At 50.5% G+C, this 19,181-nt stretch overlaps 1 protein-coding gene across 2 annotated transcripts in view; it reads right to left on the reverse strand.

Moving 5' to 3' along the window:
• FTCD (formimidoyltransferase cyclodeaminase) overlaps positions 1-18,518 on the reverse strand; it is a 51,004-nt gene extending 32,486 nt beyond the window's left edge. For both annotated transcript variants that reach the window (XM_032787688.2, XM_032787687.2), the window contains exons 1-4: positions 18,406-18,518; positions 3,235-3,418; positions 2,326-2,454; positions 1,389-1,477 (exon numbers count right to left, since the gene is read on the reverse strand). In XM_032787688.2, the coding sequence (XP_032643579.1) occupies positions 1,389-1,477; positions 2,326-2,454; positions 3,235-3,418; positions 18,406-18,459 (456 nt within the window). In that variant the 5' untranslated portion in view covers positions 18,460-18,518. The remainder of the gene's footprint in view (positions 1-1,388; positions 1,478-2,325; positions 2,455-3,234; positions 3,419-18,405) is intronic.
• Positions 18,519-19,181: the final 663 nt, after the last annotated feature.

The following is a 19,181-nucleotide window of genomic DNA, read 5'->3' on the forward strand; positions in this document are numbered from 1 at the left end:
GGGGGGCGGTCAGGGGACAAGGAGCAAGATAAGTCGGGAATTCTGAGGGGGGCAGTCAGGGGGAAGGAAGTGGGTGGGGGTTGGAGAAGGGCCAGGGCCAGGCTGTTTGAGGAGGACCAGCCTTCCCTACCTGGCCCTTCATACAATTTTGGAACCTCAATGTGGCCTTCAGGCCAAAAAGTTTGCCACGCCTGCCCTAATGTCTCAAAAAAAGAGTGGCTTTGCGTTTTAATTTAATCGCATGATACGCTCTATATAGAAAGCCCACGTTCGCTCGCAGCATGCGTCCCCACTACTGCAGCACCGCATAACCACTGGTCCTCCCCCCCTCTCCGACTACTATTCTAGAAAATTCTTTGACCTATATAAGCGGCCGCATCAAGCGTGCCCAGCGCAGTGTCTACAGTGTTTGTAATCTTTGTCGCGTGTACTCTACTGAAATAGCATAACAAGCCTGTGGCTTTACGCTTCAATTCAATCGTATGATACCCTCTTTTAATTTTAAAATATGGCTCGGTGCGTTGTTAAGGTAAGAAAAGGAGCAGACAAGCTGTTCGTGTGAAAGAGCCTTTTCAAAACTAGCACATGTAAAAAACAAACTAAGAAGTACAATGTCCTAACAGCGCCTCAACTCACTCATGATTTTGTCCATTGAACAAGAATTGGTTTGTCAGTTAATTACAATGATGTGATTGAGGAATTTAATTCCATAACATTCTCTACGACAGGAAGATGAAGAAACCTTAATCTGTTTTGGTCAATTTGGGTTAGCTCATTATCTGGTTAAAAATAAAGATCATGAAAATTGACTGTATCTTTGATACGCCTGGTTATCACAACAGCAAAAATTTGGTATTTTGTGTCTCATTTTTTAAGTAAAGTTTAGTTCTTAATTTAAAAAAAAATAAGTTTAGTTAAGTTTTAGTTTCTTTAGTTTGTTTGATGAATAAAAATAATGTCCTTTATGATTGAGTATTCAATAAATGTTCACCTTTTAAATAAATAAAATTCCCTAGGTGCACACCCTAATGAAAGGTGCAGCGCACGCCTATGATTCAGGTGGTGATGTCAAACTCTCTAGTCAACCTCCCCTCCAGGCCCAAGGACGACCATTCCTCTCAGCCTTAACACAGTGTTTTGTCTAGAATGAGAAGTGTATTGAAGCCAGCTGTCTGTTCCCTAACAGTGCGATACTATCGAAACCACCTGCTCAGGCAAAGACAGGTCCAGTGCACAAGCCCACCTGATGCCCAGCTGGCAGACTGTAAGTGTAACCCTCAGAGCATCCCCGGAGGCTCCCTCACTCTAATGTGAGCAGCACCCCTTTGGTTCCATGTGCAGCATGCCGTTCCCTTCCCGCCAGTCCTAGACACCACGAGGACTCTAACCTTTTCAAGGAGGGCTTCATATTCCCCGGCTCGGATTGCTGGCAGAGATTTCCTGCTCTCCTTCCGTGCTGCTTCTCCATACAGATACACTGCAAGAGGAAATTCATACGTGACAGACCAGTGGCCTGGAGCCATCCAACACATGCATGTTAGTGTGGGTCTGGAAACAGGGAAAAGCCCTGGATATCTCCCAAGGTGTTCAGATACAGGCCACCTCTAACATAATGCACCAAGGCAATGGACACCACATTCTGTCCCCGGTGAAATCACACGTAGCTTAAGGGGAAAATGGAAAGCTTTTAAAAGCGAAAAAAGTTCTCGGGTCCTAAATCAATAACTATGTTTGTGTAGGCCCGGAAATCACAAATATACGCTGAAACTAGCTTCTCTTTCATTTGCGTAGCCAAGTCACAAGTTAGCGATTCGGCACTTTCCCTGCTACCAAGACCAGAGGTAATGTACGAAGTGCTCTCAGCAGGGCCTGGACGTTTTTACTAGTACTCCCAAGAGTGCCTGCTAATTAGGGCTTAACATTTGAAAAGCGACTAGTGATTTTGGGTGCCTCCCATCCTGAGACTCTTTGAGTGAGCTGATCTTCTGAAAGAGCAGTCTCTCTTAACTGTCTCTCAAGTTGGGCTCCCCAAATGACTTGTGATATTTTTGAAAACCTCGGCCCTCCTTGCTCATGTGTGACAGATCTCAAAGCTCATATACTTCTCTTGCTGGGATAATTTAATGACAGACATTTTAATCTAACTTAACCCTTTTAAAAGGGGTTGGTTTGTTTTTATCATGGCAGGACACTCCCAGTGCAGAATCAGAGGGGAACAATGTATTCTGTCTATGTGAGCACAGGGGAAGATGGTGGAATTACTGAAGAGGTCAGAAAAGACATGTATACAGACAGAATTCTCTCCTCTCCCCATCACCAACTCACCAGGCACACCCAGCTCCACTGACAATTGCTGCCCAAACAGATTGGCACAGCGAATGCATTCTTCCATGGTGACATTCCTCACTGGGATGAAAGGGCAGACATCTAGGGCACCCATCCGGGGATGTTCTCCTAGGAAAACAAAGTGTTATGTTTGTAAGAAGCACACGGAATCTTTTAAAGTGGATAAGCAACATTTCAGAGACGTGCACAAAGGCTTGGAGGGGCATGGGGGTGCGTGGGGAGGAAGGGGAGGGGAGGGGAGAATGAACCACTTTAGATATGGCCGAACTTTATTTATTCATTCCTTATGGTCTCAGGACTAGACTAACCCCCTCCTGCGTCAAAGCCATTGACGTGACAGGACTAACTGATTACACTGTATTTGCTCAAATGTCTGCCTTGTTTATTCCAGCCAAAAAGAAAAGGACCACAAGTTCAGGGCCATCAGGGGAGATGTGGAATCTCTTTTCCTATCACAGACTGCACCTGCCTGGGTAGATTTATTGGCCTCCCACAGCACATGGGGAGGCTCTGTTTGAAAAGTGACGGCCTTTTGTGATTGTGCAATGTAGCTCCAGCTGCAGGGAGCTCAAGGCTCCCCTAACAGCTGCCATTGTACATCACAGGGAGGAAAAACCTTTAATGCCATGAGACCGGAGAGGGAGAGCCGTCCAGTAGCAATCTGAGTAGTGCTCCCAGGGAGATCCTCTGACTCGAGCACAGCCTGCACTCATGGCTGCTCCGGTTTGGGCCTGAAGTTGCCACTCTGTGTTGGCTTTGGCAAATCACCTCAGCCAGATCCATGCTGGACCTGACAGCTGAGACCTTTGGCAGTAAGCTGTGCCGCAGTTCACTCCCCTGGGCCCCGCCTAGCAGCACGTACTCCTGCCCCACCACCACTCTGATCACCTCTGTGCTTGCCCATGTCAATGAGCTGAAAAGCCACTCTGGCTGCACACAGAGCCCCCTCGACAACGGCATCTGGACTCCCCACAAAGGTGTAGACTGTCCGATTGGTGGACGGCCCGGCATCCACATCCAGCAGGATGCACCCCGGTGTCTGAGAGATAGCCTCACCAATGGCATCGATTACCTGCAAGAGAGCACAGCTGAAGAAGGGGGCTCCACCATTCAGAGCTATGCCCGGCCCATTAACGCTTCCTCTCAACAGGCAGCCCAGCATGGAGTCTGCTACAGAAAGGAGCCGAGACATGGCTGGGTTTATTAATGCTTCAAATGCACACCTAAAAGTGAGCTGGGAGCCAAACTTCAGCTTGCAGAGGAATCATTCACATTCAAAGCACAGCCCCTAACATCACTGTTAAGGTCTTATTCCCACTTTGAACTTTAGCATCCAGAAAGTGGGGACCTGCATGTACCCCTCTAAACTTAATTCCTAGCTTAGATCTGATAACGCTGCCACCAATCAAAATATAGTGTTTGGTACACTTTCTGTCCCCCAAAAACCTTCCCTGGGGAACCCAAGACCCAAATCCCTTGGGTCTTAAAGCAGAGAGAAATAAACCATTCCCCCTCCTTCTTTCTTCCTCCCAGACTTTCCCTGAGAGATCACTTATCCAAACTCCTTGGATCCTAAAACAGAGAAGAATTCACCTTTCCCCCCCCCTTTTTCTCCCCCCACCACTCCCTGGTGAGTTCAGACTCAATCCCTTGTCTTACACAAGGAAAAAAATCAATCAGATTCTTAAAAAAGAAAGCTTTTAATTAAAAAAAGAAAAAAGTAAAAATTATCTCTGTAAAATCAAGATGGAAAATGTTTACAGGGTCTAAGCTTTACATAGACTAGAGGGACTCCCTCCCCCCCAGCTTAAGATACAAGTTACAGCAAACAGAGGTAAAATATTCTTCCAGCAAAATACACATTTGCAAATAAAGAAAACAACCATAAAGACTAATCTGCCTTCTATCTAGTACTTACTATTTTTGAACATGAGAGACTGTTTCAGAAAGATTGGAGAAACCTGGTTGCACGTCTGGCTTCTCTTAGCCCCAAGAGAGAACAAAGAACAACCCAAAAAGCAAAAACAAAGACTTCCTTCCACCAAGATTTGAAAGTATCTTGTCCCCCGATTGGTCCTTTGGTCAGGTGTCAGCCAGGTTCACTGAGCTTGTTAACCCTTTACAGGTAAAAGAGACATTAACCCTTAACTATCTGTTTATGACAATCACCCTCCAGCTCCAAATCACAGCCTGCTCCAGGGACTGAAAAGTAGCTGCTCAGCATAATCAGAGCAAGGTAGGACCAGAAGGGACCTTGAGCGGTCATCTAGTCCAGGCCCCTGTGCTAAGGCAGGACTAACTATTTTCTAGACCATCCCTGACAGGTGTTTGTCCAACCTGCTCTTATATACTCCAAAGGTGGAAATCCCACAACCTCCCTACGCTATTTGTTCCAGAGTTTAACTACCTTGGTAGTTAGGAAATCTCCCTTTCTGCAATTTAAGCCCATTACTTCTTGTCCCGTTCTCAGAAGTTAAGGAGAACAATTTATCACTCTCCTCCTTGTAACAACCTTTTACATACTTCAAGCCTTTTATCATGTCCCTTCTCAGTCTTCTCTTCTCCAGATGGGAAAAAAAAATACCACAATTTTTTCAATCTTTTCTCGTAGTTCATGTTTTCTAGACCTTTCATCATTTTTGTTGCTGTCCTCTGGACTTTCGCTAGTTTGTTCACATCTTTCCCCAAATGTGGCGCTCAGAACTGGACATAGTTGAGGCCTTATCAGCACTGAGTAGAGAGGAAGAATGACTTCTCATGCCTGGCTTACAACACTCCTGCTAAAACATCCCAGGATGATGTTCACTTTTTTTGCAACAGTGTTGCACTGTTGACTCATGTTTAGTTTGTGATCCACTAAAACCCCCAGATCCTTTTTTGCAATACTCTTTCCTAGGGAGCCATTTCCCATTTTATTTGTGTGATTGATTATTCCTTCCTAATGTGCAGCTTAACCTGGCCCATGTTGTGTATGCATCATGTTAATGTATTTAATTACATGAACATTTAGAATTGCTCACATAATACAAAGTCATTGTATACTGTTTTTTTCCTAGCACCATAGAGATGTGAGCCACTTGTAACCTATATATTACACTGCATGCCAGACAGTCCACACACGTTTTTGTATGGCTACTATACAGTATGCTGTACTTAGAAAACTGGCTACAGATGATGTATAGCAACACAGACTAATGGAAACGTGCTAGCTTATGTAATACAAGGGTTTAGAATTAAATTGTAGCATGACTCTAACACTGTTAATGGAGTTTCATTAATATAGCTTGCAGTAAATTCTTTCCATCTGGAAACAAGCATGCTGTGATGAAGGGGGAGATTTTCTCAGCATTGTGCATGAACACTGTGTGTCGGTTTTCCATGGGTGCTGCATGTGTAACAAGGTGTGAAGGAGAGGGGCCAGGTGTACCTTGCCTAGCAAGCTGGCCCCTGGACAATGGCCTGGATGCTGTGGAACTTAGTAACCAGTGACCTGGAGGCCCCAGAGGCCCACTCCATCTTGGGAGCCCGATGATTTTGGCCAGGGGAAAGACAAAGGCCTGAGGAGAGAGGGCTCTGGTGATCAGACCTGCCAGGGATGGACGAGAGAGGGCCCAGGTGATCTGTTTGCCTGGAACTGAAGACACAGGATGGAGGAGGGGCTTTGGGGAAGGTGATATAGGGTGGTCAGTTGGAAGGAGGGGACTTTTAAACCAGGGACGAAGATCAGCCTGAGCCACCTGGACACTGGACAGTCCCATCCAGACTGTGCTGAGACTTTCTGTGCTCGAGGCTCTGAGAACTGTCTGTGCTGTGTTCCAGACATACAATGAACCCCTCTGATTTAGGCTGGCTGACAGCCACTGCAGGCTACAGATCGCGGTGGCATTGCTCCCTCTAGGGGTGGAGGCCCTGAAGGTCCAGAGTCAGTGAACTCCCTGAGGAGGCCCATGGTGAGAGACAGGAGTCCTGAAGGCTCAGAGGTGCGGTCCTGGTAGACAACAGGACCAGAGGGCCAGGGCCGGCTTTAGGAACTGCGGGGCCTGATTTGTACTCACCTAGCAGCGCTCCCGGACTTTGGCAGCGGGTCCTTCACTCGCTCCAGATCTTCCGTGGCACTGAAGGACCTGCCCCCGAAATGCCACTGAAGACCCGGAGCAAGTGAAGGACCTGTCACCGAAGGGCCACCGAAGACCCGGATCTCTGCCGGGTGAGTAAAAATTAGAAAGGTGCCTAAGTTAGGTGCTCTTCTTTAGAGCACGGGGCCCTCTTAGGCACGGGGCCTGATTCGGGGGAATCGGCCTAAAGCCGGCCCTGCAGAGGGCCTAACCCCAGAGAGTACAACCTTCACAACATGATGTCACACTGAAGGGGGTTACTCCCAGGGACTGTACGGAGCCGAGAGAGCACCAGGCCTGAGAGTCTGTGACACACACACTTTTATGTCAGTGAATGAGACAATTCAGTTTTCAAAACCCTTGTTGTTGTCCACTTAGAAATATACTGATAACTTTCAAATCAAGTACAAATTCTGGTATACAGTCACTTGCATTAAAGAAACAGAGTAACAATATTTTACAGGGAAGTTTGTTTATGACTTCCTCAAGACAATCAGATTGTAGGTCAAATGCAACCTGTGTCAGCTTGAAAACATGGCTCTCTCCCCAACAGAAGTTGGTCCAATAAAAGACATTACCTCCTCCACCTTGTGTCAGGAGTGAGGCTGTCAGCTGCGGCAGCTCAGTACCACTGACACGCTAATGAGCCTGCCAGGCTGCCGGAAGGACTGGTGGAGGAAGCCAGCAGGCCACTTTTTAAACCTAGCAACAGTAGTAGCTCGCTGGCTGCTCATAGATTCATAGACTCATAGAATATCAGGGTTGGAAGGGACCTCAGGAGGTCATCTAGTCCAACCCCCTGCTCAAAGAAGGACCAATCCCCAACTAAATCATCCCAGCCACATCTTAAAAACCTCTACAGAAGAAGATTCCACCACCTCCCTAAGTAACCCATTCCAGTGCTTCACTACCCTCTGAGTGAAATAATGTTTCCTAATATCCAACCAAGACTTCCCCGACTGCAGCTTGAGACCATTACTCCTTGTTCTGTCATCTGCTACCACTGAGAACAGTCTAGATTCATCCTCTAGATCTACCCTCCTTCGGGTAGTTGAGAGCTGCTATCAAATCTTCCCTCACTTTTCTCTTGTGCAGACTAAATAACTCCAGTTCCCTCAGCCTCTCCTCGTAAGTCATGTGCCCCAGCCCCCGCTGGACTCTCTCTAATTTGTCCACATCCCTTCTGTAGTGTGTGTGTGGGGGGGGGGGCAAAACTAGATGCAGTACTCCAGGTGAGGCCTCACCAGTGCCAAATAGAGGGGAATAATCACCTCCCTCGATCTGCTGGCAGTGCTCCTACTAATGCAGCCCAATATGCCATTAGCCTTCTTGGCAACAAGGGCACACTGCTGAATCATATCCAGCTTCTCGTCCACTGTAATTCCCAGGTCTTTTCCTGCAGAACTGCTGCTTAGCCAGTTGGTACCCAGCCTGTAGCAGTGAATGGGATTCTTCCTTCCTAAGTTCAGGACTCTGCACTTGTCCTTGTTGAACCTCATCAGATTTCTTTTGGCCCAATCCTCCAATTTGTCTAGGTCCTTCTGGATCCTATTGCTACCCTCCAGCATATCTACCTCTCCCCTCATCTTAGTGTCATCTGTGAACTTGCTGAGGGTGCAATTAATCCCATCATCCAGATCACTGATAAAGATGTTGAACAAAACTGGCCCCAGGACCAATCCATGGGGCACTCCACTTGATACTGGCTGCCAACTAGACATCAAGCCATTGATCACTACCCGTTGACCCTGACGATCTAGGCAGCTTTCTATCCACCTTATAGTCTATTCATCCAGCCCATACTTTTTTAACTTGCTGGCAAGAATACTGTGGGAGACTGTATCAAGAGCTTTGCTAAAGTCAAGATACCATCACCTCCATTTTACAGATGGGGAAACTAAGGCACGGATGTGACCTGCCCAAGCCCATTCAGCAGGCCAGTGCAAAGCCAGGAACAGAGCCCAGATCTCCCTTGTCCCAGTCCTGTGCTCTATTTGCTAGGCCACACTGCTCTGAAAAGAAGCCAGTGTACAAGATGTTACACGTGACTAAGGACATAGAAAAATAGTCCACAGTTGTTTGAGCTGCGAATCGGCATGTCATCATGTAATTAAAGACATACAATGCACGGAGGGCAGGATTAAAGCTGCAGTCCATTTATTATTATTCCGAGTAGTGCCTAGGAGCCCCAGTATTGGCCCAGGCCCCCTGGTGCTAGGTGCCGTACAAACACACACCAAAGAGCTGACAATGTAAGTAATCAGCATGAAGCCGGGCACCCTGCTTATTCTCTGCACATCGGTTTTGTGTGGACTGCATACACATTCAGTGCGGTGGAATTCCAGCGTGCTCTTTCAACACAAAACACTGATGCCCCTTAGTCTACTGCCATCCACCGCTGCCTTGCACTCCCCAGTTCCCAGGGGGTTGCTGGGATGTGACTCCATTCAGTATTTTTCAGCAACTTTAACACTTCAGTGAACTCCAGTTTCCCCCCACACTCTCCCAGCACTCATGTGGAAGAAGAGATTTTGATTTTATTATCTATTAATTGATTTACTTATTATGTGCAGAACCGTAGTACCCAGGCATCCCAGTCATGGCCCAGGACCTGTTGTGCGAGGGGCCAACCAAACACAGGACAAATGTTGTAACAAGGCCAGAGGGTGTGGCTATGACAGAAGCCATGCGTGAAAACAACTCTCTCAACTGGATTTTTCATAAGATGTGAATATACCAAGCTCTGGGGCTGGAGCCTTGTGTTGCTGTGGCAACAAGATGCTGTTCTCTGAAAATCCAATCAGATCCTTAACTCAAGCCCAGAGCACAGGCCGGTGCAGAGTGCAACGGCGCCTGTTAGGCAGTGCTGCTGCTTGGTGGGAACACATGACTGTTGTCTCCTAGTGGCTGTGGTCTGCTCCAGCTGGATTGAATTTAAGGTGATGGTTCTCAGCTCTAAGCCCTGCCTGTCCCAGGACCTTATGCCTGAGACGCCTTTCTCTCTGGGCCATGCAGCTACAGCGTTGCTCAGCAGAAGGGCCCTCGGTTTCAAAGAGCAGCTGTTGGTGACAGAGTTCTCCCTGTGAGGGGCTGGACTAACAAAGGGCAGCTGGCCTTCAGGTGTGCGGCAAGGGGCCTCTGTTTGCACACACTGCTGCAGAGGGGGGTTGCTGAGGAAGGCTGCTCTGGGGGAGGTGGGGAAAAGACGGTTACTCACTTTTGTAACTGTTGTTCTTCGAGATGTGTTGCTTATATCGATTCCAATTAGGAGTGCGCGTGCTGCATGCATGTTCATCAGAAGATTTTTATCCTAGCAATACTCAGTCGGTCGGCTGGGTCACCCTCTGGAGTGATGCCTTTATGGCGCCGGATATATACCCCTGCCGGCCCACTGCCCCTTCAGTTCCTTCTTGCCAGCTACTCCGACAGAGGGGAAGGAGGGCGGGTTTGGAATAGATATGAGCAACACATCTCGAAGAACAACAGTTACAAAGGTGAGTAACCATCTTTTCTTCTTCAAATGCTTGCTCATATCGATCCCAATTAGGTGACTCCCAAGCCTTCCCTAGGCAATGGGGTCGGAGTGAGATATTGCAGAATGCAACACTGCTGAACCAAATGCCGCGTCATCTCTGGACTGTTGCACTAAGGCGTAGTGTGCAGCGAAGGTGTGTACGGATGACTAGGTCGCTGCCCTACAGATCTCCTGGATGGGTACGTGGGCTAGGAAGGCGGCAGATGAAGCTTGAGCCCGAGTAGAAAGGGCAGTGAGATGGCTAGTTGGAACTTGAGCCAAGTCATAACAGGCACGGATGCAAGACGTCATCCAAGATGAAATTTGCTGCGAGGAGACCGAGAGGCCCTTCATCCGATCTGCGACCGCCACAAAGAGTTGAGGTGTCTTTCGAAAGGGCTTTGTTCTCTCGATGTAAAAGGCGAGAGCCCTACGAACGTCCAGGGAATGCAACTGTTGCTCCCGACGTGAGGAATGCGGTTTCGGGAAGAAGACTGGGAGGAAGATGTCCGGGATGACGTGAAAGGCAGACACCACCTTAGGGAGGAAGGCGGGGTGTGGCTGCAGCTGTACCTTGTCCTTATGAAACACCGTATACAGGGGGTCCTCTGTGAGGACCTGAAGTTCCAACACTAGCCTTGCTGATGTAATGGCGACGAGGAAGGCTCTCTTCCAGGAAAGGTAGAGCAGTGAGCAGGTGGCCATCGGCTCAAAGGGGGCACCCATGAACTTGGAAAGTACTACATTGAGGTCCCACATTGGGGACGGGAGTCGAATCTGTGGGTACAAGCACTCCAGGCCCTTAAGAAATCTAGTAACCATAGGGTTAGCAAAGATTGAATGTCCGCTCTCTCCTGGATGGAAAGCTGAGATGGCTGCCAGGTGTACTTTAATGGACAAGACCGCTAGGCCATGCTGTTTCAAGGACCAGAGATATTCGAGGATAGTAGGGACTGGTACCTGCATGGGGGCAGTATTGTTTTGAGTGCACCAGCAGGAGAAACGTTTCCACTTGGCCAGGTATGTCGACCTAGTGGAAGGCTTCCTACTATCCAGGAGCACCTGTTGAACCGAAGCGGAGCAACACAGCTAGGATTGATTTAGCCATGCAGCATCCATGCTGTGAGATGGAGGGACTGCAGGTCTGGGTGGTGTAGTCTGCCGTGTTCTTGAGTTATGAGATCTGACCAGAGTGGTAGGGGAATTGGGTCAGTCACTGACAGGTCAAGTAACGTTGTGTACCAGTGCTATCTCGGCCACACTGGGGCAATCAGGATTAAGTGGCCCTTGTCTCTGCAGAGCTTGAGTAGGACCTTGTGGACCATCGGGAATGGTGGAAAGGCATAGAGCAAATGGTCTTTCCACGTTATCAGGAATGCGTCCGAGAGGGAGCCCGGGGAGTGTCCCTGGAAGGAGCAGAACACGTGGAACTTTCGCATTTCACGAGAGGCAAAGAGGTCTATGCTGGGAAATCCCCACTTCTGGAAGACAGAATGGATGACGTCTGGATGAATTGACCACTCGTGACCTAGGAAGGACCTGCTGAGGTGATCCGCCAGGTAGTTCTGAACTCCTGGGAGAAAGCACGACACCAGATCGATCGAATGGGCTATACAAAACTCCCAGAGGTGAATTGCTTCCTGACAAAGGAGGAAGGAGCGCCCTCCGCCTTGCTTGTTTATGTAAAATATGGCCGTTGTGTTGTCTGTGAACACTATAACACAACGGCCTTGGAGATGTCCTCAAAACACTTGATATGCTAGACAAACTGTCCTCAGCTCCCTCATGTTGATGTGCAGGGTCACTTCTTGTGCTGACCAGAGGCCTTGTGTGCAGAGTCCCGCAAGGTGGGCACCCCAACCTAGAGATGACGCATCTGTTGTCAGGCTAACCGAAGGTTGTGGTGCATGGAATGGCATCCCTGGGCAGACCAGGGAGAGATTCAGCCACCAAGTTAAGGAAGTTAAGACGTCCTTGGGAACAGTGAGAATCGTGTCTAGGCTGTCGTGGCCTGGGCGGTACACTGAGGAGAGCCAGGTCTGAAGTGGACGGAGGCATAGTCTGGCATGTCTAGTCACGAAAGTGCAGGCGGCCATGTGGCCTAGGAGACCGAGACATGTGCGAGCTGACAACGTCGGAAAGTTGTGGAGGCCTCGAATTATCGCTACCATTGTCTGAAAGTGGGGCTGTGGTTGGCAAGCCCTCGTGAGATTCGAGTCCAGGATCACTCCAATGACGTCTATTCTCTGTGTGGGTACCAGAGTGGACTTCTCGATGTCGATCATAAGACCGAGTTGTCTGAACAGATCTCTGACGAAATGCACATGATGGCGCACCTGCGTCTCCGAGGTGCCTCGAATGAGCCAATCGTCGAGGCACGGGAAGACTTGTATGCAACAACGGCGGAGTGAGACCACGACAACAGCCATAAATTTTGTAAAAACTCTTGGGGCCGTACAGAGGCCGAGTGGAAAGACTGCAAATTGAAAATGCTGCTGGTTGACCACAAAGCAAAAGTATCGTCTGTGTGGTGGGTAAATCGCTATGTGGAAATACGCATCCTTCATATCGAGGGCGGCGTATCAGTGTCCCGGATCCAAGGAAAGGATGATGGTTCCCAGGGATACCATGCGGAACTTCAACTTTACCATGAATTTGTTGAGTCCCCGCAGGTCTAGAATGGGCCTGTACAAGAGTTCACTGGGGCTTGACCCTCTCCAGGGCAGAGGGGAGCCACACCAGCTCACTACACCCCGATGGGTCCGGGGGGATTAGTCCGGCCCAGGATCTTCCTCGGTAGCTCTTGCGGGAGTTGGCTGAAATGTGGTTAGTCTGGGCCCGGCTCCAGCAGGGCAACAACCACTGAGTCAGGAGGCTAAAGCCCTCCAGCAGGGCTGAGCCGTAACAACAGCCACGGGGCCGAGCCCTAGGTCAGGGCAGGCAACAGTCACTGAGTCAGGATGCTCAGGCCCTCAGGCGGAGCTGAGCAGCAATCACAGTTTAAGCCTGGCCCTAGGTCAGGGCAGGGCAGCAACCACTGAGGCAGGGTGCTCAGACCCTCAGGCGGGGCTGGGCAGTAACAACAGTTATGAGCCCGGCCTTAGGTCAGGGCGGGGCAGCAAACACCGAGTCAAAGTGCTCGAGCTCCTCAGGCCAGGGAGAGAGGCAGTCTGCCACCCAAGAGTTGGGTGGCAGGGGGACGCAGGCCCTCCCACTCCACAGCATCCCAGGCCGGGGCCCTAGCAGCGGCTGATGATCCGCTGCATAGTCAGTAGGGATCCTGGCCGCAACACACTGACATAGGTTCTGGCAGTGCTGCTGCCAGGCTGGGGTCGGCTGCCCCCAGGCCACTTCCACACTCCCGCTTGGGCCCTACCTGGGTCCTGGCGTTGGCCTCTGCAGGATCCAGGAGCCTGGGTTCATCGCGGCTGGGGTTGGTTGGCAGGTCTGGCCACTCCTCTGGATAGCGGGCACAGGGCAGCTCCGGTGCCTCCTCCGGGCAGCGGGCGTGGGGTAGCTCTGGCCAGTCTGGGTGGATGCCTTGGGCCACAGGAGTTTCCCAGTCTCAGGCTCCCCTACAGAACATCTGCTCTCTCCAGCGGCTGGGCCCTTACTGAGCTCTGAGGGCCGGCCTTTATAGTTCCGGGTCGCCTTCTGATCCTTTGAGGGGCGGGCTCAGAGCTCCCTAGCTCCGCCCACTCTGGCCTCTGGCTGGGCTCTTCCTCCTCTGGGGTGGAGGGAAGCCACGCCGCCTCTCTACAGAGCCTTAGACTTCCCTTTGCCTTGGGAATTAAGAAGTAACGGGAATAAAACCCCTGGCCCCTCAGGTCCTTCGGGACCTCTTCTATAGCTCCAATAGTCAGGAACGTCTGAACCTCCTGTAAAAGGAATTGCTCGTGAGAGGGGTCCCTGAAGAGGGACAGGGAGAGAGGGTGGGAAGAGGTGAAACAAACTGAAGATGGTATCCCAATTCCACCGTGCGCAGGACCCAACGATCTGAGGTCAGGCGGGACAACGCAGGGAGGAAATAGGAGAGGTGGTTGCGGAAGGGTGGAAATTGGGCTCGCTGGTGGTTTAGGTGGGCCCTGATTCTGACCTCCTTGGGGACCAGATTGCCTCCTGTGGTTACCCCAGCCATGCCTTCTAGTGAAGTCCTCCCATGGCTAAGGGTTGGGGTAAGTGCACTGAGGCTGGGGGCAGAAGGGTCTGCGCTGGGTTACTGGGGTGTGCATCCCCAGCGAGCGCATAATTACTCAGTTGTCATTTAGGCTTTGGAGCCTAGGATCAGTTTTAGTCAAGAATAACCCCTGGCCTTCAAAAGGCAAGTCTTGAATTGTCTGCTGCAGTTCAGGTGGAAGGTCGGACACCTGGAGCCAGGAGATGCATCGCATCGCCACACCCGAGGCCACAGTTCTGGCTGCAGAGTCCGCTGCATCCAAGGATGCCTGAAGGGAGGTTCTTGTGACCTTTTTTTCTCTCTTCTAGAAGGGCCGCAAACTCCTGACGGGACTCTTGGGGAATGAGTTCTTTAAACTTCCCCATGGAGGTCCACATGTTGTAATTGTACCAGCTTAGGAGAGCTTGTTGAGTAGCTACCCTGAGCTGGAGACCCCCCCACTGAATAGATCTTACAACCAAACAAGTATAGGCGCCTGGCCTCTTTGGACTTGGGGGCAGGGGCTTGCTGGCCATGACGATCCCTCTCATTAACTGACTGTACCACCAAGGAGCAAGGGTGAGGATGTACATACAGATACTCATAGCCCTTGGATCGTACCATGTATTTCCTCTCCATCCCTCTGGCAGTAGGAGGAATAGATGCTGGGGACTGCCAGATCATATTCGCATTTGCTTGGATGGTGCGCATAAAGGGTAGGGTAACTCTGGTAGGTGTATCTGCTGACAAAATGTCCACCACCAGGTCCTCTATCTCTGAGACCTCCTCCACCTGCAAGTTCATATTATGCGCCACCCTACTCAGAAGATCTTGTTGATCCCTCAGGTCTATTGGTGGAGAGCCAGAGGAGGATGTGCCTGCCACTGCCTCATCAAGTGAGGAGGAGGAGGAAAGACCAGGAACGAGTGGATCCTGGAGAAGTTCCTGCTGTGAAGGGTCCTGGAGACCAGTATCAGGTACAGGTGGGGCCTGGGTGTCGGTCGGAGAGACAGCAGAGTCATTAGCACCCATAGGAGGAGGACAGCTCACCATTGCCTCAGGCATGTGATGGTCAGAGTGGGCTGACCAGAGGGCAGCTGAGGGAGCACCTTGGGCCTGATGGTATGTCCAAGGTGTCCAGAAGGGCCACTGAGGTGAACCCTGATCTGGATCTTGACTCTCAGCGTAGGTCTGACTAGCGGCCTCTGCGTCATGACCTTGGACATAGTAACCACTCCCCACCTGAGACGACGATGAATTATATCTCGAAGGCCAAGGGGGGCTGAGAGTCCTTGAGGAGCTTCAGCGTCCCGAGCTGTTATGTTGCAGGATGGAACAGGAGAGCGGTGTCGGGACCTTCGATAGTACTGCAATCGAGACCGGGACCAAAGACTGTAGCGGTGCCAGGAGGCAGACCTGGATCTCGACGAGGATCTACGTCTTCGAGATCGGCTGCGAGAGGACCGGTGCCGGGAACGGTGCCGAGACCCAGATCAGTATCGACTGTACCGGGCTGGCATACGAGAGATAGAGTGGTGCCGCGATGGACAGCGGTGCTGGGTCTGCGAGTTGCGCCGGGACTGGGACCAACGTTGGGATCGGGATTGTTAGTGGGACCGAGATCGGGACCATCGCCTTCTCAGTTACTCCCACAGAGGGAAGCCTATTGACTGGATAACCCGCACTGGCGGTGCCGGGGGCTGAGGCAGTCCAGGTTCCACCAGCGCAATCAGTTCGCGTGTGGTGGAGAAGGTCTCCGGAGTGGACGGTAGACCGAGCTCAACCACAGTGCGCACTGGGGAGCTTTGGAGCACTGAACTCGATGGCCTTTGTGGAACCAGAATCGACAGTGCTGTAACTTGCAGGGCCACGACGGATGCCTTGGCCGGGTGATCCAATCTGGGTTGTTGCTCCTGCAGCAGCACGGATGGTGCCGGAGCAGCAGGTGGTTTGTGCTGCTTCCTAGGCTTGTTCTACACTCAGTACCAAGGGCGCCGGGCTAAGTGCCGCCTCCATTAGGAACTGTTTCAGACGAAAGTCCCGCTTCTTCTTCGTCCTAGGCTTGAAAGCCTTGCAAATGCGGCACTTATCAGGTAGGTGAGATTTCCCCGAGGCACTTCAGGCAGGAATCGTGGGGATCCCCTGTTGGCATCGGCTTGAGACATGCCGAGCACGGTTTGAAACCCAGTGACCTGGGCATGGGCCCCGGTACCGGAGTGGAGGACAGGGGATAGTCCCCGATCCCGCCCAACTATATTCACTATCTATATACAAAATACTAATAATTAACTATAACTGTAAAACTAGTAAACTATCTATAGAGAAAACACGAGGAAAGCTAGGGAGGTGGAGATCAGCTACGCTGCGCTCCACAGTTCCAATGACCGTCACAGGCGGTAAGAAGGAACTGAAGGGGCGATGGGCCGGCAGGGGTATATATCCGGCACCATAGCGGTGCCACTCCAGGGGCGACCCAGCCAACCCACCGAGTGTTACTAGAGTAAAAATCTTCTGACGAACGTGCACGCAGCGCACGCACACTTAATTGGAATCGATATGAGCAAGCACTCGAAGAAGAACAGATGTTTTGTCTTCCGCTGACAGTTTTATTTCTGGTTTTGAACTTTATGGTAGGGGCACCTAAAGCACTGGCCTGATGCCCCTTTATATATATCCAAAATACACATCAGAGTTATCCACAGAAGCTATGTGAAAAATGTTAATGCTGCAAAGTCAAACACTCAAAAGTTCGGAAATGCCAGAAACAAGGTTGCCTGTGGACCATTAACAGAGCCCCCTGGTCACACACGGGATTGCACTGCCTTCAGTGACATGATGACATGCTATTTTTCCATCAGACTCCTGCCTCTTTCGGCGCCCAGGGGAGCACTAGGGGGGAGAGACACCCACTCTGCCAGTGGGTTTCACAGATTTTTGCTGGCAGCAGAGGACGGGTGAGACTCAGAGATCCCAGGCTCAGGGGGGGGAGGGAGGAGGGGCACATGTTCTCTAGAGGTCACAGACCCTTCTTCCCCATCCTCTGAAACCTGTCCTTGTCCCAGTCCTGCCTCTTCCCCACACCTGGCTCCTCATCCCAGTCCAATTCTCCTCCCCTTGCCAGTTCCAGTCTCCACTCCACAAAGGGTCTCTGGAGCTCCTCATAAGAAAGGGGGTCAGAATTTTTTAACACGGGCAAACTGATGTATTTTTCCCTGACCATTTTCTCAGAAACAACTGAACTGTTTGGGGTGAAATGTAAAGTCAAACTGAAGATCAGGCTGAGGACAACATGGAAAATTTCAGCCCAAATGGTTAAAGTTTGACAAACTTATAAGTCACTGAATCAGGGTCTTATAATGGGAAGTGCCAGTGTTCCCAGTCCCACCTGTAACTAATGCTAGGAGCTTCAGGGAGGAGGCAGCACAGTGCTGGGATCACCAGAACAGAGTGGGGATTCCAGCTGCTATTGGGCCTTGCCAGCACTGACCAGGCAAAGGAAACATCTCATAGAAGATTAAGGTTGGAAGGGACCTCAAAAGGTCATTCCTATTCAAAGCAGGACCAATCCCCAGACAGATTTTTACCCCAGTTTCTTAAACAGCCCCCTCAAGGATTGAACTCACAACCCCAAATTTAGCAGGCCAATGCTCAAACCACTGAGCTAGCCCTCCCCCATAGCAGCAGTGGAGCATGGGCAGGACATGGCAAGCACACAAGCCTGCCCCGCAGTGGAGAACCAGAGCAAGACTGCTGCGTGCCACAGCCCCTGGAGCTAGATGGTCTCCTCAGCATCTTCCCATGGCACTGGGAAAACTAGGAGAGGGGATACGGGATGGCATACTCGCTCAGCCCCAGCTCGGATGATGCGAGACCCAAGCCACAGCCGCGAGTCTCCCCTTTGGGGCAACGGAGGTGATCTGGAACGAATGGCTGTGACTTGTGCACCGCAGGGCCTGCTTCACGCCCCTGGACATCAGGGAGTCTCACCCCAGATTCCCGTGGGAGCATTTGAGAGGTGCTAGGGGAAGTGAGATCATTGGGCCATGCATCCTGGGGTCCACGCTGTAAGCTGCTGCTGATATGTGTCAGAGGAGCTGTCACCTGAGGACAAGCTACAAGCATTAACACTGGCCCAAACGCCATGGCTTTGGCCCAGAGGCAATCGACACAAAGCAGCACCCAGGGCAGGTGACAAGCAAACAAGCCAAGGCCCTTGCACACAGTTTATCTCCACAAAGCGAGTCACACGGCACAGAGAGAACCCAGCCCCTTACCTCTTTGTTATTGCCCTCGGAAAAGTTGGGGACACATTCCACTAGTCTGGACATTGTGCTGGTTCCGTTCCTGCCAGGGGGATACCTTGGCCTGGCCGCACTGGGCTGTTCAGTTTATGTAATGCTGGCTGTTTGCTCTGACCTGTGTGGCTGCAGAAATGGAACTAGAAGAGCAGGAGCCTTATACGGCCTAGCCAGTGACCTTTCCCAATCTCCAGGGTTTCTCATTAACTACCCATAACTGCAGCCAATAGTAGGAGAGTTTCTTAATTAAACAAATAAGAGGAAACTTTTGGCAGGGAGGCCCACCTGGCCTCTAGTTACTGGCCTGAATCTACTGTCTGTTATGTTGGTGTCACTCAGGAGTGACACCCCTGCACTCAGGCATCGTTTGTACCTAAAAATAAATAAATAAAATAATAATTGGAGATATACCAATCTCCTAGAACTGAAAGGGACAAAAGGTCATTAGGTCCAGCCCCCTGCCTTTACTAGCAGAGACCAATCTTTGCCCCAAATCTCTCAGTGGCATCTCTCAAGTATTGAACTCACAACCCTGGGTTTAGCAAGCCAATACTCAAACCACTAAACTACCTCTCTCCCCTAACCTGGAATGTTAATGGTCATGTCTTGCTCTGTTATAACCTGGACTTTAGTCTCTGTTGTCAGACTGTTGTCTGATTCAGTTTCATTAAGAGCACCCAATACTTATTCACCCATGTAGCAGCAGTTCTAAAATACAAATAAAATACAAACAAATATTTTTGTTACAATAT

This window comes from Chelonoidis abingdonii, chromosome 10 (genome assembly GCF_003597395.2).
Source record: "Chelonoidis abingdonii isolate Lonesome George chromosome 10, CheloAbing_2.0, whole genome shotgun sequence".
NCBI lineage: Eukaryota > Metazoa > Chordata > Testudines > Testudinidae > Chelonoidis > Chelonoidis abingdonii.